The 14,750-nt window shown below is 36.5% G+C and overlaps 1 protein-coding gene across 2 annotated transcripts in view; it reads right to left on the bottom strand.

Moving 5' to 3' along the window:
• PIGQ (phosphatidylinositol glycan anchor biosynthesis class Q) overlaps positions 1-14,750 on the bottom strand; it is a 65,228-nt gene that overhangs the window by 33,934 nt on the left and 16,544 nt on the right. For both annotated transcript variants that reach the window (XM_051968979.1, XM_051968970.1), the window contains exons 2-4: positions 8,137-8,826; positions 1,361-1,492; positions 486-606 (exon numbers count right to left, since the gene is read on the bottom strand). In XM_051968979.1, the coding sequence (XP_051824939.1) occupies positions 486-606; positions 1,361-1,492; positions 8,137-8,816 (933 nt within the window). In that variant the 5' untranslated portion in view covers positions 8,817-8,826. The remainder of the gene's footprint in view (positions 1-485; positions 607-1,360; positions 1,493-8,136; positions 8,827-14,750) is intronic.

Raw genomic sequence — 14,750 nt, 5'->3', positions numbered from 1 at the left:
TCTTGTTGCATAAGAGGAATTGGATTCAGAAGGTAAAAATAACCTGGGAAGAAAAACAAAAATACAGACAGTTTACATTCATTTCCCAGTGTTCTTTCTTTGGATGTAGCTGCTTCTGTCTATCATTGATCAACTGAAACTGAGTTAGATGTCTTTGTTGAAGAGCTCCACTTCCATCAGAATACATCCTCAAACAGGATCGTTATTGAAGTACATAATGATCTCCTGGTTCTGCTCATTTCACTTAGCATCAGTACATGTAAATCTCTCCAAGCCTCTCGGTATTCATCCTGCTATGTTTAACATATATTAACATATATATTGCTTGCCATTTAGGGGAGAGTGTGGAGGGAAGGTGAGGAAAAATTGGAACATAAAGTTTTGGAAGGGTTAACATTGAAAAATTATCCATGCACATGTTTTGAAAATTAAAAAACTTTAATTAAAAAAAAAAAGATTTTGGCTAAAATGTCAACTTAACTCACATCTGCAACTGGGATGAGAGCCTCAGCCAGCTGACCAATCCGATTCTTCCTATATAACCAAGACAGCAGCATGATTCCCAGAGCCATGTCAAGAAGAAGTGAAACAAAGATGTTGGCTTTCCTGTGAGAGGGATAGAATGCAAATAGAAGAGTAAAGTAGTAGGGTATAGTAGGGGGTGAATTTAGAGTGAGAAGTCCTAAGTTCACATCCTGATTCTGTTCCTTACTACCTTGCTGACCTTGGACAAAATGAGAATGTCACTTCCATTCCCCAGGGTTTCAGTTCTATCGTCTGCAAAATGGAGCAGTTGGACTAGATGATCTCCTACTGCAAAATTCTATGAAAGATAGAATTTGGTTTTAGGATGGTTTCAATTAGCACCTAAAATACATAGACAGAGGAGTTTGAGTCAATAACAATAACAACTTACTTATGTAAGGAGTTTGTATCACAAAACATTTTTCCGTCTATCCTTCTGCTGTATCCTCATTACAAGCTTATGAGCTAGACAAGTTAAGAACTTTTAGGCAGAGAAATCTGCCCAAAGTACACAAAGGCATTAAGGAGCAAGGCAGTATTCAAATGCAGGGCCTTCCACACCAAGGTCAGTACTCTTTCTTACTGCACCACTTTTGTGAAGGACCTTTAAAAAGAGTTTAGATGGGAATTACTTATCAAGACGAAAGTAGGCTGTCTTTACTGTCTGTTAATTCCTAAAGTTAGATAGTGAGAGTGAGAGGCAGCTGGTGAAATAATAGAACTCTATGCCAATGGGTTTTCTTTATGATTTATTTTTAGTGAAAATCCCAAAGTCCCCTAGAGAAAGGTTATATCAATACCCTAAATGAAAAACAAAAAAGTAAGAATACTGTACCTCATAAACTGGGTATGGTTCTCAGCTTTTTGGTTGCTAAAGACGAATCTGAGATGTTCTAGTCGATATCCAACCTGCTCACAAGTTGAGAGTTTGCTCCATATGAAGGACAAAGGCCAAAACTTAAGTATTCTGCAGAAATAAAATAGAAAAATACATTTCTGCCACTAGAAAATGGACAGAATGTGCATGTCAGCACTAACACTACCTAATAATTCCTATTTGCCTGAATTTTTATGTCTTAGAAGGTAGGAAGTAAAAAATGCTCCATCATGGATCTATGAGCTCTTCAATAGCCATCTAGTAATGAAAAGAACGTGATAGTAATCTTACTGTTTTACTAAGCTTTTTCTGTTTTATATAGTAACCCGAGGTCCTGAATGTCTGCACTCATGCCTATGAGCCCACTGTAGGTCAACTATACAGAATGGAAAAGCACTAGTAGAAGCGTAGATGGGAGCTACTAGGACTCAAATAACTTCAGAACTGATCAAGTAGACAAGGTGGTATCCAGAGCTGTTTTGGAGTAACTGTCAAGGACACTAAGAGAGGTAGCTTGTTCCAGCTATACTAGTAGACCATCAGCTTCACTTTTTAATATTAATCTAAACCTATCTTTTTCAATACCATCTCCCCAAAAATGAACTTCTAAAAAGCCTTCAACTTGCTAAGTTCTTTGAAAGATAAAATCAACAATGTTCTCTAGATTCAGAAAGGGAAATGGCCAAGATCATTTGAATGACAAAGTTGACTTCCTACTTTCCTTGGCTATTATCCTTACATTATTCAGGAATCTCCTTCTATTGTCTATAAAATTTACTGAATGGGACAAGACTTTTTATAAAGGAAAAAAAAATTCTGAGATACAGTTCCATGAGCTATTTTTGATACACATTTTGACTATTGTACAGAAAAGATGGCTTCCCAGGGGGAGAAAGTAAAACTGACATGTGGCTGGTTTTTAACACCTAGTATTTCTAGATCCCATTAACTGAGAGCTCAGGACCTTCATTTTTAAATTCAAAATATTCGCTGCAGGCAGGAGATGTATCTCAGATTCAGTTTGGGGAGAAAAAAGAAGCATTGCTGTCAATTGCCTGAATTTAGAACTTCAGGAAGAAAGGGGTCTTAACTCTGGGCAGATTTTAAAGGTTTTTGTATTACATTAATTACACCGAATAATTTCCAAGGAAGATTTGTATGAAAATATGAATTGCATAGATTGGACTCCCCTACCTAACCTCCACTAGGATTCAGATCCTATCAAGTTAGCTTAAAGTTGTTTCCTTCCTCCCATATATAGCCTTCTTTATCCCTTACCACACTTCTTTCAAAGGATGTCTCCAACTAAATAAACCTTGGTTTTTCTACTACTATCCCAAGATAACTGGTTAAGTATGGGTATATACGTCATTATCTATCTATTTCTATATACCTGCACTAGTAAGCAACAACTGCTCTTGGACTCAGGACCAGAAGATCCTGGTCTAGTTTCATTTCTGCAAACATTGGTAAATCACTCATCCTCTTTAAGTTTTGATTTACTCATCTATAAAATGATGATAATTCCTACTTCTCTCACATTTTTATGATGCTAAAATGAGGTAGTATAATGAATAATAGTATAATGAAAATACATTATAAGTGGTAAAGTTCCATCATATAAGATATGATACATGTGATATATGAAAAATAAATAATTAAGTGAAATGGACTCCAAAAGAAATATGAAATGATTGCACTCTTGGTATATTATAATCAACAAGTACATGGTTAGAATTAGCTAATATTTAATATTTATCAATAGGCCAATTATTTATTTATTACACTAAACCAAAAGAAAATTGTTTCTCCTCAGGTGTTAAAAATTTAACTTACCAAATAAGTCAGGAAATACAAAACTGCAAAATCAAAAAGGTATACTCACATTCATTAGGTAGGTGTTATTTTCAAGATCACTAAATAATTGAATGACCATGGAACTTTTGATCATCTCATAGCAAAAACTTGCTGTTACATATTATATATATTACATAAAGATTTTAACGTAATAATGTCTTATGCCCCATTTAAACAAAGTTCTTTGAGGGTCAGGAATTAATAGATGAACAATAAATGATGATAATGATTCCTGAATTTCAGTATTCTGAAAGAAACGAAGTAATTCTTACCAAGAAAGGAACAGGTAAGCTTTCATAAATAATACTCTATGGCAGATTACACCCCTTACAGTCACATGACTTTAAGTTAGCCTCTAAAATCTCTTTATGCTTATATTTTACAAGGCTCTTATCCTGCAAGCTATCTTCCATATATACATTAAAATCATATGTGAAATTCCAAAAGATATAACAATTGAAATAACTTTATTGACTAGCTGCTAACTATAGATATCAAGAAAAGTATTCTCCATCAGCAGGTTGGCTTGGCTTCCACTCCAAGAAACAACATATACCTCTCTTGGTGCCCTGCCCCATCTCCTTCAGCTTCCTCTTCAATGAGGTCTCCTCCTTTAGACTATAAACTCCTTAAGGGCAGGGACTGTCTCTTTTTCTTATTAGCACAGTGCCCAGCATGTAACAGGTACTTAATATGTTATACTCCCCAAAGGTACATGTCATTGTCATTGAGGTTGTTCAGTGTAGGTGAAGTGGGGAAAAAAAATATTGAGCACTATGTGGAAAGTTCTATGTTTAGTGGAATAAATAGAAAATAAAGTTTCTACTATGAAGGCGCTCACACTCTGTGGCAGAAGACAACACATGTGGAAGGTTTCAGCTGCAGTCAGTTAAAAAAGATCCCTTAGGTATAGTAGCCAAGCAGAAGGTAATTACTCTCCTTTAAAGTCATTTCCACAGATAAAATTAAATCAGTTTCTGCTTGTGAACTATTTGCTGATGCCAAGGATTTTGGTGACATGAGCTTTCTTTTCTGGGTCTTCAGTAGCCATGGCTACAGCAATTGCAGGGGCAGTTTCCAGCTGCATCTCCTCAGGGGATGCCTTCCAGGATGATGCCTGAGGAAAGGCCACTGGGCTAGAAGCATGGCTGTTCCCAAGGATTTTGAGTTCCAAACCCTGGGTTGCCTCCATCAGCGTATGAGGGGAGAGACTGTAGAAGTTCAACTTGCCTGGCATCTCCTGCATCCCCGTTAAGTGCCTTTGCTGCTTCTGGTAGGCTGGCTTGCCTGCTCTGTGGGTGGCAGCTGTTGGGATGGCTGGCCCATCTCCACAGGAGGAGTTTCCCTAGATTCTAGCTGCTGTCAGACTGGCAATATCGGGGTGCTGTTACTTGCAGGGCTTTTGTACTTGTCTGCCAATGGTAGCAATTGGTTAGCAGTTGTTGCTGGTGGTGGTGAGGAACCCTCTCTCCACAATGATTTCTGTCTTCAGTGATAGGTATGAGGGCTGGAAGTGGGCTTGGTGTTTTAGGGGGCATTCAAGACTCTTGAATCTAGGCTCCTGGACTATCTCAGGACTTGTAGGGAGATAGTGGTCAAGGTGGGTGGTTTGACTTGCCTGTCTCTCCACCTCCCTAATTCCCCAGAAAAGCAAGGAAACAAGCATTTATTAAGTGTTTCTTATATGTCAGGCAATTCCCTAAGTTCTTTACAAATACTACCTCATTTGATCCTCACAACAATGCTAGAAGGTAAATGCCATTATTATCCCCATTTTACGGTGGAGGAAATTGATGCAGAAATTAAGTGCCACAAGGCAGTCCTTGAAATCAGGACTCCACTCACTGTGCCATCTAAAGTGTTTTGCTACTTGCTTATTTGTGGATTATGTTGTCCTGATTACATCAAATTGTGGATATTGAGAAACCTTCTAAAATTCATAATTACTCAAAGGAGTTCAGAGTTCAATCCAATGGGAGAGAGGAGAGAGAAGCAATGTGCTGACATGGACAGCGAGCTAACCTTGAGTCAGAAAAACCTGAATTCAAGATCCTGCTGACACATACTGGCTGTACAACCCTACTCAAGTCATACAATCTTTCAGTGGCCCAGGCAATTCTCCAAGGCTCAAAATTTCAGAGATGGTAATGCTCCTTGGAGTTCTCTATATCAGTGAAATCACATATCCTATTCAAGCAATTGATTGACCAATTCAGTCATCTTTTGCTCTCTCTGCTGGCCAGCCACTGGCTCAAAGCATGCATGTTGGCAAAAAGGCTGATTAGAAAGATTCTTTTCAATTGGATACAAGCCATGCTAATCACACAATTTAGTCTTTTTCCCTTAGGTTACAGAAGCCCCAAAGGAAATTGAGTTGGAAATATTCTGTCATTACAGCTTTTCTCCACCAGGTGGTGCCAGATGCATTTGTCCGTTATAGTCATTAGGAGTACTTTATACATCCAGAGAGAAGGAAATGACTCTAAAATATATTCAGTTCTATACTCAAGGGTTTTCTTTGTGTGGGAAATAGTCTAGAATATATTTTCCTGGACCTTTGATTCCCCCTTGATTAAAATGTTCTAACAAAAGCTGCTTCTTTAACTTCCCTAGGGAAAATTCATCCCCTAATATGATAGTTCTTATTTAAAAGAACAGTATTTTAAAATATTTATATGCATACATGTATATTTTTTTACCATGAATTTTCTCCTCCAATTTTATTCCTAATATCTTTCATTTTATTTCCTGCATGTACTGTTAAATGATTCCATTTGTTTGCCTGGGAAATCCTACTTTGGGCACAAGAAGACAAGAAGAGGTAAATAGGAGAAAGGCAAAATTAAAGGATAGTATTACCTGGTGCCCTTCCACCCATGTGACTTCAACTTGCCTTTGTAGACTTTCACGCTACCCCCTTTTTTATATACTCTATGCTCCAGCTAAAATACCATAATAACTATCTTCCCCAGACCTATGATTCACTCCCTAACCTCTGTCCTTTGGGTTAGAGATTATATCCTTTTCCTGAAATGCCTTCTCTAAATCTTCCTGCTGAAATCCCACCCATCCTTGAAGGCCCAATTAAATGCTGTATCCTTTAAGAAACTTCTGAGTCTCACAGCTGGAAGACATCTCTCAAAATACTTTACAAACTTCTAATGTACTTGTTATTATTTTCATTTGTATTTACACACACACACACACACACACACATACACACAGAGGCATATGAATATACATATACATCTAATATATGTATACACATATGTATATATGTATATACATATATATATACACACACATATATATATATATACATATATATATACACACATATATATATATATATCTTATTCTCCCTCCTCCCCACACAATATGACAAGCTCCTTGAAGGTAAAGACTATCATTAATTATCCCCATATCTATCCTAACAGAGCTAAGTGCTAAGCCACAGTACCCATAACAGGTGCTCAAAAATGTTTGTTGAATATAGGGACTATCCCTACAAAAGAAGTCTGTTCTGAGAAAATATATTCATGAATTGGTATTGATCACACAAACTAAAATCAAATTCACCCCATAACAGCAGGAAAGTCAAATTCAAGTCTCCAAATGGGAAATAGTAATATAGAAGCAACAGATAAGAGAGTAAGTTTTCCATGGAATTTTTCCTTTAAGATTCTTCCTAAGAGGGCTGAATCACTGAAATGATTAACATATATTAAAACCAGTAGTTTTCATTTGTTGATGTGCTCATGGTATTTGGAACATAATTTAAGTCATCTTAAATTATACGCTCCTAAGGAAATAAACTATGTTGAACATACTCTTCTTAATGCCTGATTCTACAAGCTTTCAATATCATCCTATCTTGAAGATGATCAGTTAGTCACTGCCAGGAATGGATGAAATATAACCTTACTCCTTAGTCATCCTGGTTTGTATAAGTACACAAACACACATAAGTATGTATATACACACAGACATATGCCCTAGAAATCCTAAAATTCAAGACTGCCTATTATATCACAGTATCAGTTTCACAATCTAAAATCCCACTGTGGCATTATTTTTACTGTACAAGAGATAGACAAATTTAGGGAACATCTCCAAAATATCAATAGCGTGCCCAACCTTATAACCATCATTTGATATGACCAGTATGCTTGAGCTCTGGAAACTGGTTAGGCCCACCCTGGCAGAAGAGTAGTACAGGGACAAGAACACTAGATCAGAGCTCAGAGGACCTGGAGCTTTGTCCTGGCTCTGCTACCAGCTGGCTTCCTGGTCCTGGTAAGCAGGCCCTTCTCCTGGTGGTGTTATACCATGTAGATGGGGTGGCGACTTCCATCCCAATGCCCTTTTTCACTTGCTTTTGGTGGCAGAGTACATAACTTCTAGTCCTATTTTCTTCTTATATGAATGAGCAAGCAGCTACTATGCATAGAGCACACACATCTTAATTAACATTAGAAGTAGTTAATACAAATATCATCATCATTGTTTTACAGAGGAGATAATAAAAGATTAGAAAAGGAAAGAGTTGTCCCCTGTCCTTGGTCACTTAGAGAGAGAATGTTCTGGATTTGTGCTCTTTCAAGTCTAGAGCTCTTTTTATTGCAGCCCTGTACCACTCCATGGCTGCTCCATTTCTACAGTTCTGTTACATGCTATAACTCCATCAAGTCCTGTATTATCATCTCTGCTCTGGCATATATCCCTTCTTCATAGAGATGTATCTTAATATTAGCAACATAAGACATATGACTGGAGTCTAATCACATATTCTGACCAACTCATATTCATGCACTGTGTTTAGTGCCTCATAGACCTAGTGCAAGGACAATGAAGGGGAAACAATTAGAGTTACCTACCTGCTCCTACAAAGTCCAGAGACAAGGGAAAGCAAGCACGTCAGCAGCATGCACACAGGCACAGATGCTTGCTTTGCCAATTCCACGATGATGCTGGCTTCCACGCCCTCCGACTGCCAGTGGCTCAGTTTGATGGGCCCCTCGTCGTACCTGTCTGTCAGGAACAGCACCTCATTTTTGGCCACAGTGTCAAACACAGCTGCAAGCTTTGAAGCATCTGGAGCGGTGATAACTCCTGGCTGGTTATCCAGAGATATCTCAGGGGGATGCAATTGGGACAGCATGGTTTTGCGCTGGTCATAATAGATCAAAATGATCTGATCCTCTTTGGGGATGCCAGCTTGTCTGGAAAGGGTTTGGCAGTTCCAGAACTTACTTCCTTTCTCTTTGCTAAGCTGGAGCCAAGGCTCATGAGAAAAAATGGTACTCAGGTCATCTAAAAATTTGCCCAGGCTCTCTTCCTTCTCCTGCTTGTTATTACACCAAGTGCCCAGCACGACAGTTTCTATCTGGCTCACCTTTTGTACTTCAGAGAGGTACTGCTTTACTTGGAAAGGGATGAAAGGGAAGTGAACAACAGCTAAGATAATTGCAGAGTTCTGTTCTGGGATCCATCGGCCAATCAAAAGGCCACTGTCTGCTGAAGAACAGCAAGAAGGGAAGAAGACCTTGAGCACCATGATGGGAATCCTGAAAAAGAAAACAAGGCACACTTCAGAACCTTCTTCCAAAGTCATGAGGAAAAAAAATAACTTCCAGTGTGAAACAATGATAATTATGAAAGTCAAAGGAAAGCATGAGATGTCCAGAGTGTTAAAATTAAACTCGATTCAAGAGCCTTCTCTGTGTACAGGAGATTATAAATGCTCCAACAGCTTTCAGGGATGCTCTGCTCTCCAGAGGAAGAACATGTAGAAATACTGACATATTTTCATTTCAAAATTACACCTGACAAGGCATCTGGGGAATTAACTACATCGAGCTGTTGCCATGGTCAATGTGCCTAAATTACTTTAGTTAATTTTAGGGAATATTCAATTCACTATTCTATGAAGCAGCTGTAGTATAGTGCAAGGCACATATTTCAATTTCAAAACCAAGAAAAATGAGGCAAAAAATGTATATGACTTTTTCAATATCACAGAGTCCATTAGAAGAGCAATGAGAACGGTTAAAAAAGAAATAGAGGAAGAGAGGATAAGGAAACACAACCAAGAAGATTGGAAAGTTCCAAACTTAAATAAAATGTGATCAGAAGGAAATATTAGTACATGGAAGAGAGATATTGTGGACAAAAAGGTTTTCTAGATCTTATAGAAGCATTTGTAGCCCAGGGCCCAACACATAGATACTTAACAAACATCTATTGAATTCACTTGCTAGGAGGTAGACAGATTTCCTGATAAAAAGCTAAAGCACTTATTAAATTTCATAAATACAAACATTCCATTTATATTTTAGCAGACAGGACTTCGGGAAGGATTATTATTTTCTCAAAAACCCTAAGGATACCCATGCATGTATTTCATGGTTAACATCCCAGTCAAGCAACTGAATAACTTTTGACTTCAAAACCTGAGATCAGTTCAGAAAAACAATAGTCTATGAATCAAGAGACATGAGTTTGAGTACTAGCTCTGCCACTAACTAGCTATGTGACCCTGAATAAGTCCTTTCACTTCTCTGGGCCTCAGTTTCTTCATCTGCAAAATGGACATATAATATTTGAACGATGTACTTCAAAATATTGTTGTGAGGAACTTTAAAATATTTCACAAATGTGAATTATTAATTGTAGCTAAAAGTTTTTTTCAATTTTACACCCAGAACACTATTAAGTGTTCATTTCAATTCATGCTAGAAATTGGAATGAACAGAAAAAGAACTATGAGTCTGAATGCAGACCAAAGCCTACTATTTTCACTTTTTAATTTTTTTTCCTTTTCTTGGTTTTTTCCTTTTGTTCTCATTTTTCTTTCATAACATGACTAATGTGGAAGTATGTTTAACATGACTGTACATGTATAACCTATATCAGATTGTGCTGTTCTGGGGAGGGGGAAAAAAGAGGGAGAAAAATTTGGAGCTCAAAATCTTATAAAGATGAATGTTGAAAATTGTCATTACATATAATTGAAAAAATAAAATTATTATCAAGTATAGAAATTGGGATAGGAAAAATATCAGTATCCCCAAAGATAAAGAAAAATAAGGTACTCAGTTTCCTTCTTGAGAGAAATGCCCTTATAAATTTCACATTCTGAGGAGAATTCCTGTTTTTCTATCCTCGATTTGACCTTTTAGCAGAAGAAAAAACTGTCTTAAGCAGTTACAGTGACTGACTTATAAATTATCTTGAACTTTTCTTCCCTAGGCCTTTCTTTTTCCTAATGAGAATTTCAAGGCTCACAAGAGGTTTGTTTGGAATTTTCTTAGAATAGGTAGAGACCGTAGTTTTTGACTCCCATTTCCTGTTGATTAAATTTTGTCTCTGAAACAAGGATTCCATACATCTTGGAGAAGACTGATAATATAAAGAGCAGCACTGAGTATAAGAACAGTATTCCATGAAATTTCTTTACATAAATAGCTTAAAAACAAAGCAAAATGCTCATCATTTTCACCTTTTCAAAAGTTGTTTTTTAGCTATGTCCCAAAAAGTAATAGATCATACCAAAAGACCATAGATTTTGAGTTGAAAGGAGCCCAAGAGGAAACAGAAGCTGAGAAAGGTGTGACTTGGGTGAAAATACACCCAAAGGTATACAATTAGGCAAATACAATTAATATGAATTTTAAAGTTTAAATTATTTCATGAAGGCAGCTAGGCGGCACAGTGGATAGAGCACCAGCCCTGAAGTCAGGAGGACTTGAGTTCAAATCTTATCTCAGATACTTAACATTTCCTATCTGTGTGACCCTGGGCAAGTCATTTAACCCCAACTGCCTCAGCAGAAAACAACAACAACAACAACAAAACACCTTCTGCTTTACAATTCATTAGTATATTAAAAAGTTGTTCCTACATGGAAGACAAGTTACAGTTTTATCCCTACCATCATGGAACTTACAGTCTAGTGGGAGAGATCAAACTCTTCTAAGTTTCTCTGAAACCATCTCCATCATTTCTTTCAGCACAATAGTATTCTATTGATATGCCATACAGTTCCCAATTGATGAGCATCTTCTTGGTTTTCAATCCTTTTCCACAACAAAAAGTTGTTATAAATATTTTTTGTACATATGGATACTTCACTTTGTTTGATCAGAAACAGTCAGGTGGCACAGTGGATAAAGCACTGGACCTGCAGTCAGGAAGACCTGAATTTAAATTCTACCTCAGACATTTACTAGCTGTGTGATTCTAGCAGTCATTTAACCTCTCTCACTCTCAGTTTTTTTATTTGTAAAATGGGATGAAAATAGGACTTATTTACCATGGTTGTTATGAGGATCAAATGAGATGTTTATAAAGCACTTTGCAACCTTAACATTCTCTCTCTTTCTCTCCCCCTGTGTATGTGTGTGTGCGTGTGTGTGTATAATAGGTACTATTTTTTTGGAGTATATAGACCTGATAGTGGTATTGCTGGGTCAAAAGATAAATGTAATTTAATAGCTTTTGGGCCACAATTGCAAACTGTTGCCAGAATGGCTGACCTAGTTCACAGTTCAACATTTTTCATTTTCCTTTTTTGTCAACTTTGCTGATCTGATAGGTTCTAGATAATGTACATTTCTCCAGTTGTAAATGATTTAGAATACTTTTTCATTTGGCTATTGAGAGCTTGGATTTCTTCCTCTGAAAACTGCCTGTTCATATCGTTTGAATAACTATTGAAGATTAGCTGTTATTCTTATAAATTTGAATGGGTTCGCTATATATCTTAAAAATAAAACTTATCAGAGAAACCTGTTACAAAGATTTTTCCCTTCATTTTTCTGCTTCTCTTTAAATTTTGTTGTAATGATTTTATTTGTGCAAAACTTTTAAAATTTTGTGATCAAAATGTTCATTTCTAATACAGTTAATTTTTTTTTTTTAAGACTGAGTTTCCCTAATTTTTCTGGGCTGAAAATGAGGAGATTGCTCACAGGCCTGATTTGATCCTGATCAGCATGAGAACTTTAACCTCTTCTATTTCCAACTTGAGCTATTTGCCTTTCCTTAGAAACCTGGGATCCCCCAATCCTGGGGAGAATTTTATTTTATTTTTTTATTTAAAAAATTTTTTTACTTTTTTTTCCTCATTTTTTTCTATTACTACTGAAGACAGCACCAGCTCCCATTTATTCAAGATTAAATACAATTTCATTCAAATCCTCATTTTATTAACCTATATAACCAGTGAGTTGCCTTATTCTGTTCCCCCATATATGTTCCCTTCTCTCAACTCACAAAGCAACCACTCTAATTCAGGTCTTTATCACCTTTGCTTGGATGACTGCAAAAGCTTCTTAATTGATCTTCCTGTTTGTAATAAACTTATTGGTTTCTGTGCATCATGTCTCTCTCTCCTCCAATCCAAAGTGCACGTCACCTCCTAGTCAATGAACTTCTTATTTCAGGATCAAATAAAAAGTTCTCTCTTTAGCATTTACTGTCCTCCACAATCTGGCCATTTCCTGTACTTCAAGTTTTGTCCTTTACTCCCCCCCACTTCACAAACTCTACAATCCAGCTACACCAGCCTATTGGTGCTTGCTATTCCTTGCATGCAACACCTTATTTCCTTTTTTTTTTTTAAACACCTCATTTCCTGTCTCTGCATCTTTGTTCTGGTTGTCCCTCACTTTTGGAATGCTCTCCCTTCTCACCATTTACTTAGATTCTTGGCTTTCTTTAAGATTCAGCTCTAAAAGGAGGAATTTATGACCAAAGATAATATTTTGAACTTATGTTAGATTACTTGCTATCTTGGGAAGGGGAAAGGTAGAAAAAGGAGGAAGAAAAAATTTGGAACACAAAATCTTACAAAAATGAATGTTGAAAACTATCTTTACTTGTACTTGGAAAAATAAAATGCTATTAAGGGAAAAAAGAAGACTATGAAATGCAAAATTCTGGGAAACAATTTTTACAGCCAGTGTTTCTGATAAAGGCACCATTTCTAAAATATATAGAGAAATGAGACAAATTTAAAAGATTACAAGTCATTCCTCAACTGATAAATGGTCAAAGTACATGAACAATTTTCAGCAGAGGAAATTAAAACCATCAGTGGCAGCTAGGTGGTGCAGTGGATAGAGTACCAGCCCTGAAGTCAGGAGGACCTGAGTTCAAAAATGACCTCAGACACTTAACATTTCTTAGCAGTGTAAAGATGAGCAAATCACTTAATCCCAATTGCCTCAGGGGAAAAAAAAAGAAATTAAAGCTATCTATAGTCATATAAAAATGCTCTACATTAATATTGATTAGAGAAATGTAAATTAAAACAACTCTGAGTTACCAACTCATACCTAAGATGATAGAAAAAGATAATGATAAATGATGGAGGGAATGTGGGAAAACTGGGACACTGATGCATTGCTGGTGCAGCAGTGAAATGATCCAGCCATTCTGGAGAGCAAAGTTCTATTAAACTATTTATACTCTTTGATTCAGCAATGTCAGTACTTTGTATCCCAAAGAGATCATCAAAGAGAAAAAAGGATTCATAGGTGCAAAAATGTTTTAGTACATTTTTTTATGATGGCAAGAAATTGGAATTTGAGTAGATGCCTATCAATTGGGAAAGGGCTGAATAAGTTATAGTATATGAATGTAATATTATTATTCTATAAGAAATGATGAATAGGCTGATTTCAGAAAACTCTGAAAAGACTTACATGGATCGATACTGAAGTGAACAGAACCAGAATATCGTATACAGTAACAGCACTGTGTGATGATCAACTATGATAGACTTAGCTCTCCTCAGCAATACAATAATTCAAGGCAATTCCAATAGACATGTGATGGAAAATACCATTTATACCCACAGGGAGAATTATGGACACTGAATCTGGTTTGAAGCAAACTATTTTCAACTTTTCTTTATCATTTTTTCCCTTGATTTTTCTTTCCTAACATGACTAACATAGAAATATGTTTAAAATTATCGTGTGTGTATAATCTATATCAGATTGTTTGCTGTCTTGAAGAGGGTGGAGGTAAGGAGAAAAAATGTGGAACTCAAAATCTTACAAAATGAATGCTGAAAACTATCTTTATGTGTAATTGGAAAAATTCTACTGGATTGGGAAAAAAGACTTAGCTTTAATCCCAATTTCTGCAGCAGCCCTCTCCCAGGCCTCCTAGCTGGTAATGCTTTTCCTACTGAAATTAATTTCTATATGTTCTGTATATATCATATATATATATATATATATATAGTAATCTTTATGTTTGCTTCCTCCATTTGAATGTGACTTCTTGAGGGAAGGACCTCTTTTTGTCTTTTTTGTGTCTGGCACATATACATGTAGTAAATGTTTAATTAATGCAAATTGAATGGTCCTTAGAGAATGGGTAAGACTTCAAGAAGGGATAGGAAAAACATATTGTAATCATAAAGAATGTAAAGAACAAATAAGATAATAAAGTGGAAGAGTGTACAAAGGGCCTCAGA

Source organism: Antechinus flavipes, chromosome 1 (assembly GCF_016432865.1).
Source record: "Antechinus flavipes isolate AdamAnt ecotype Samford, QLD, Australia chromosome 1, AdamAnt_v2, whole genome shotgun sequence".
Lineage (NCBI taxonomy): Eukaryota > Metazoa > Chordata > Mammalia > Dasyuromorphia > Dasyuridae > Antechinus > Antechinus flavipes.
This window is presented reverse-complemented; position numbering and strand designations above follow the sequence as displayed.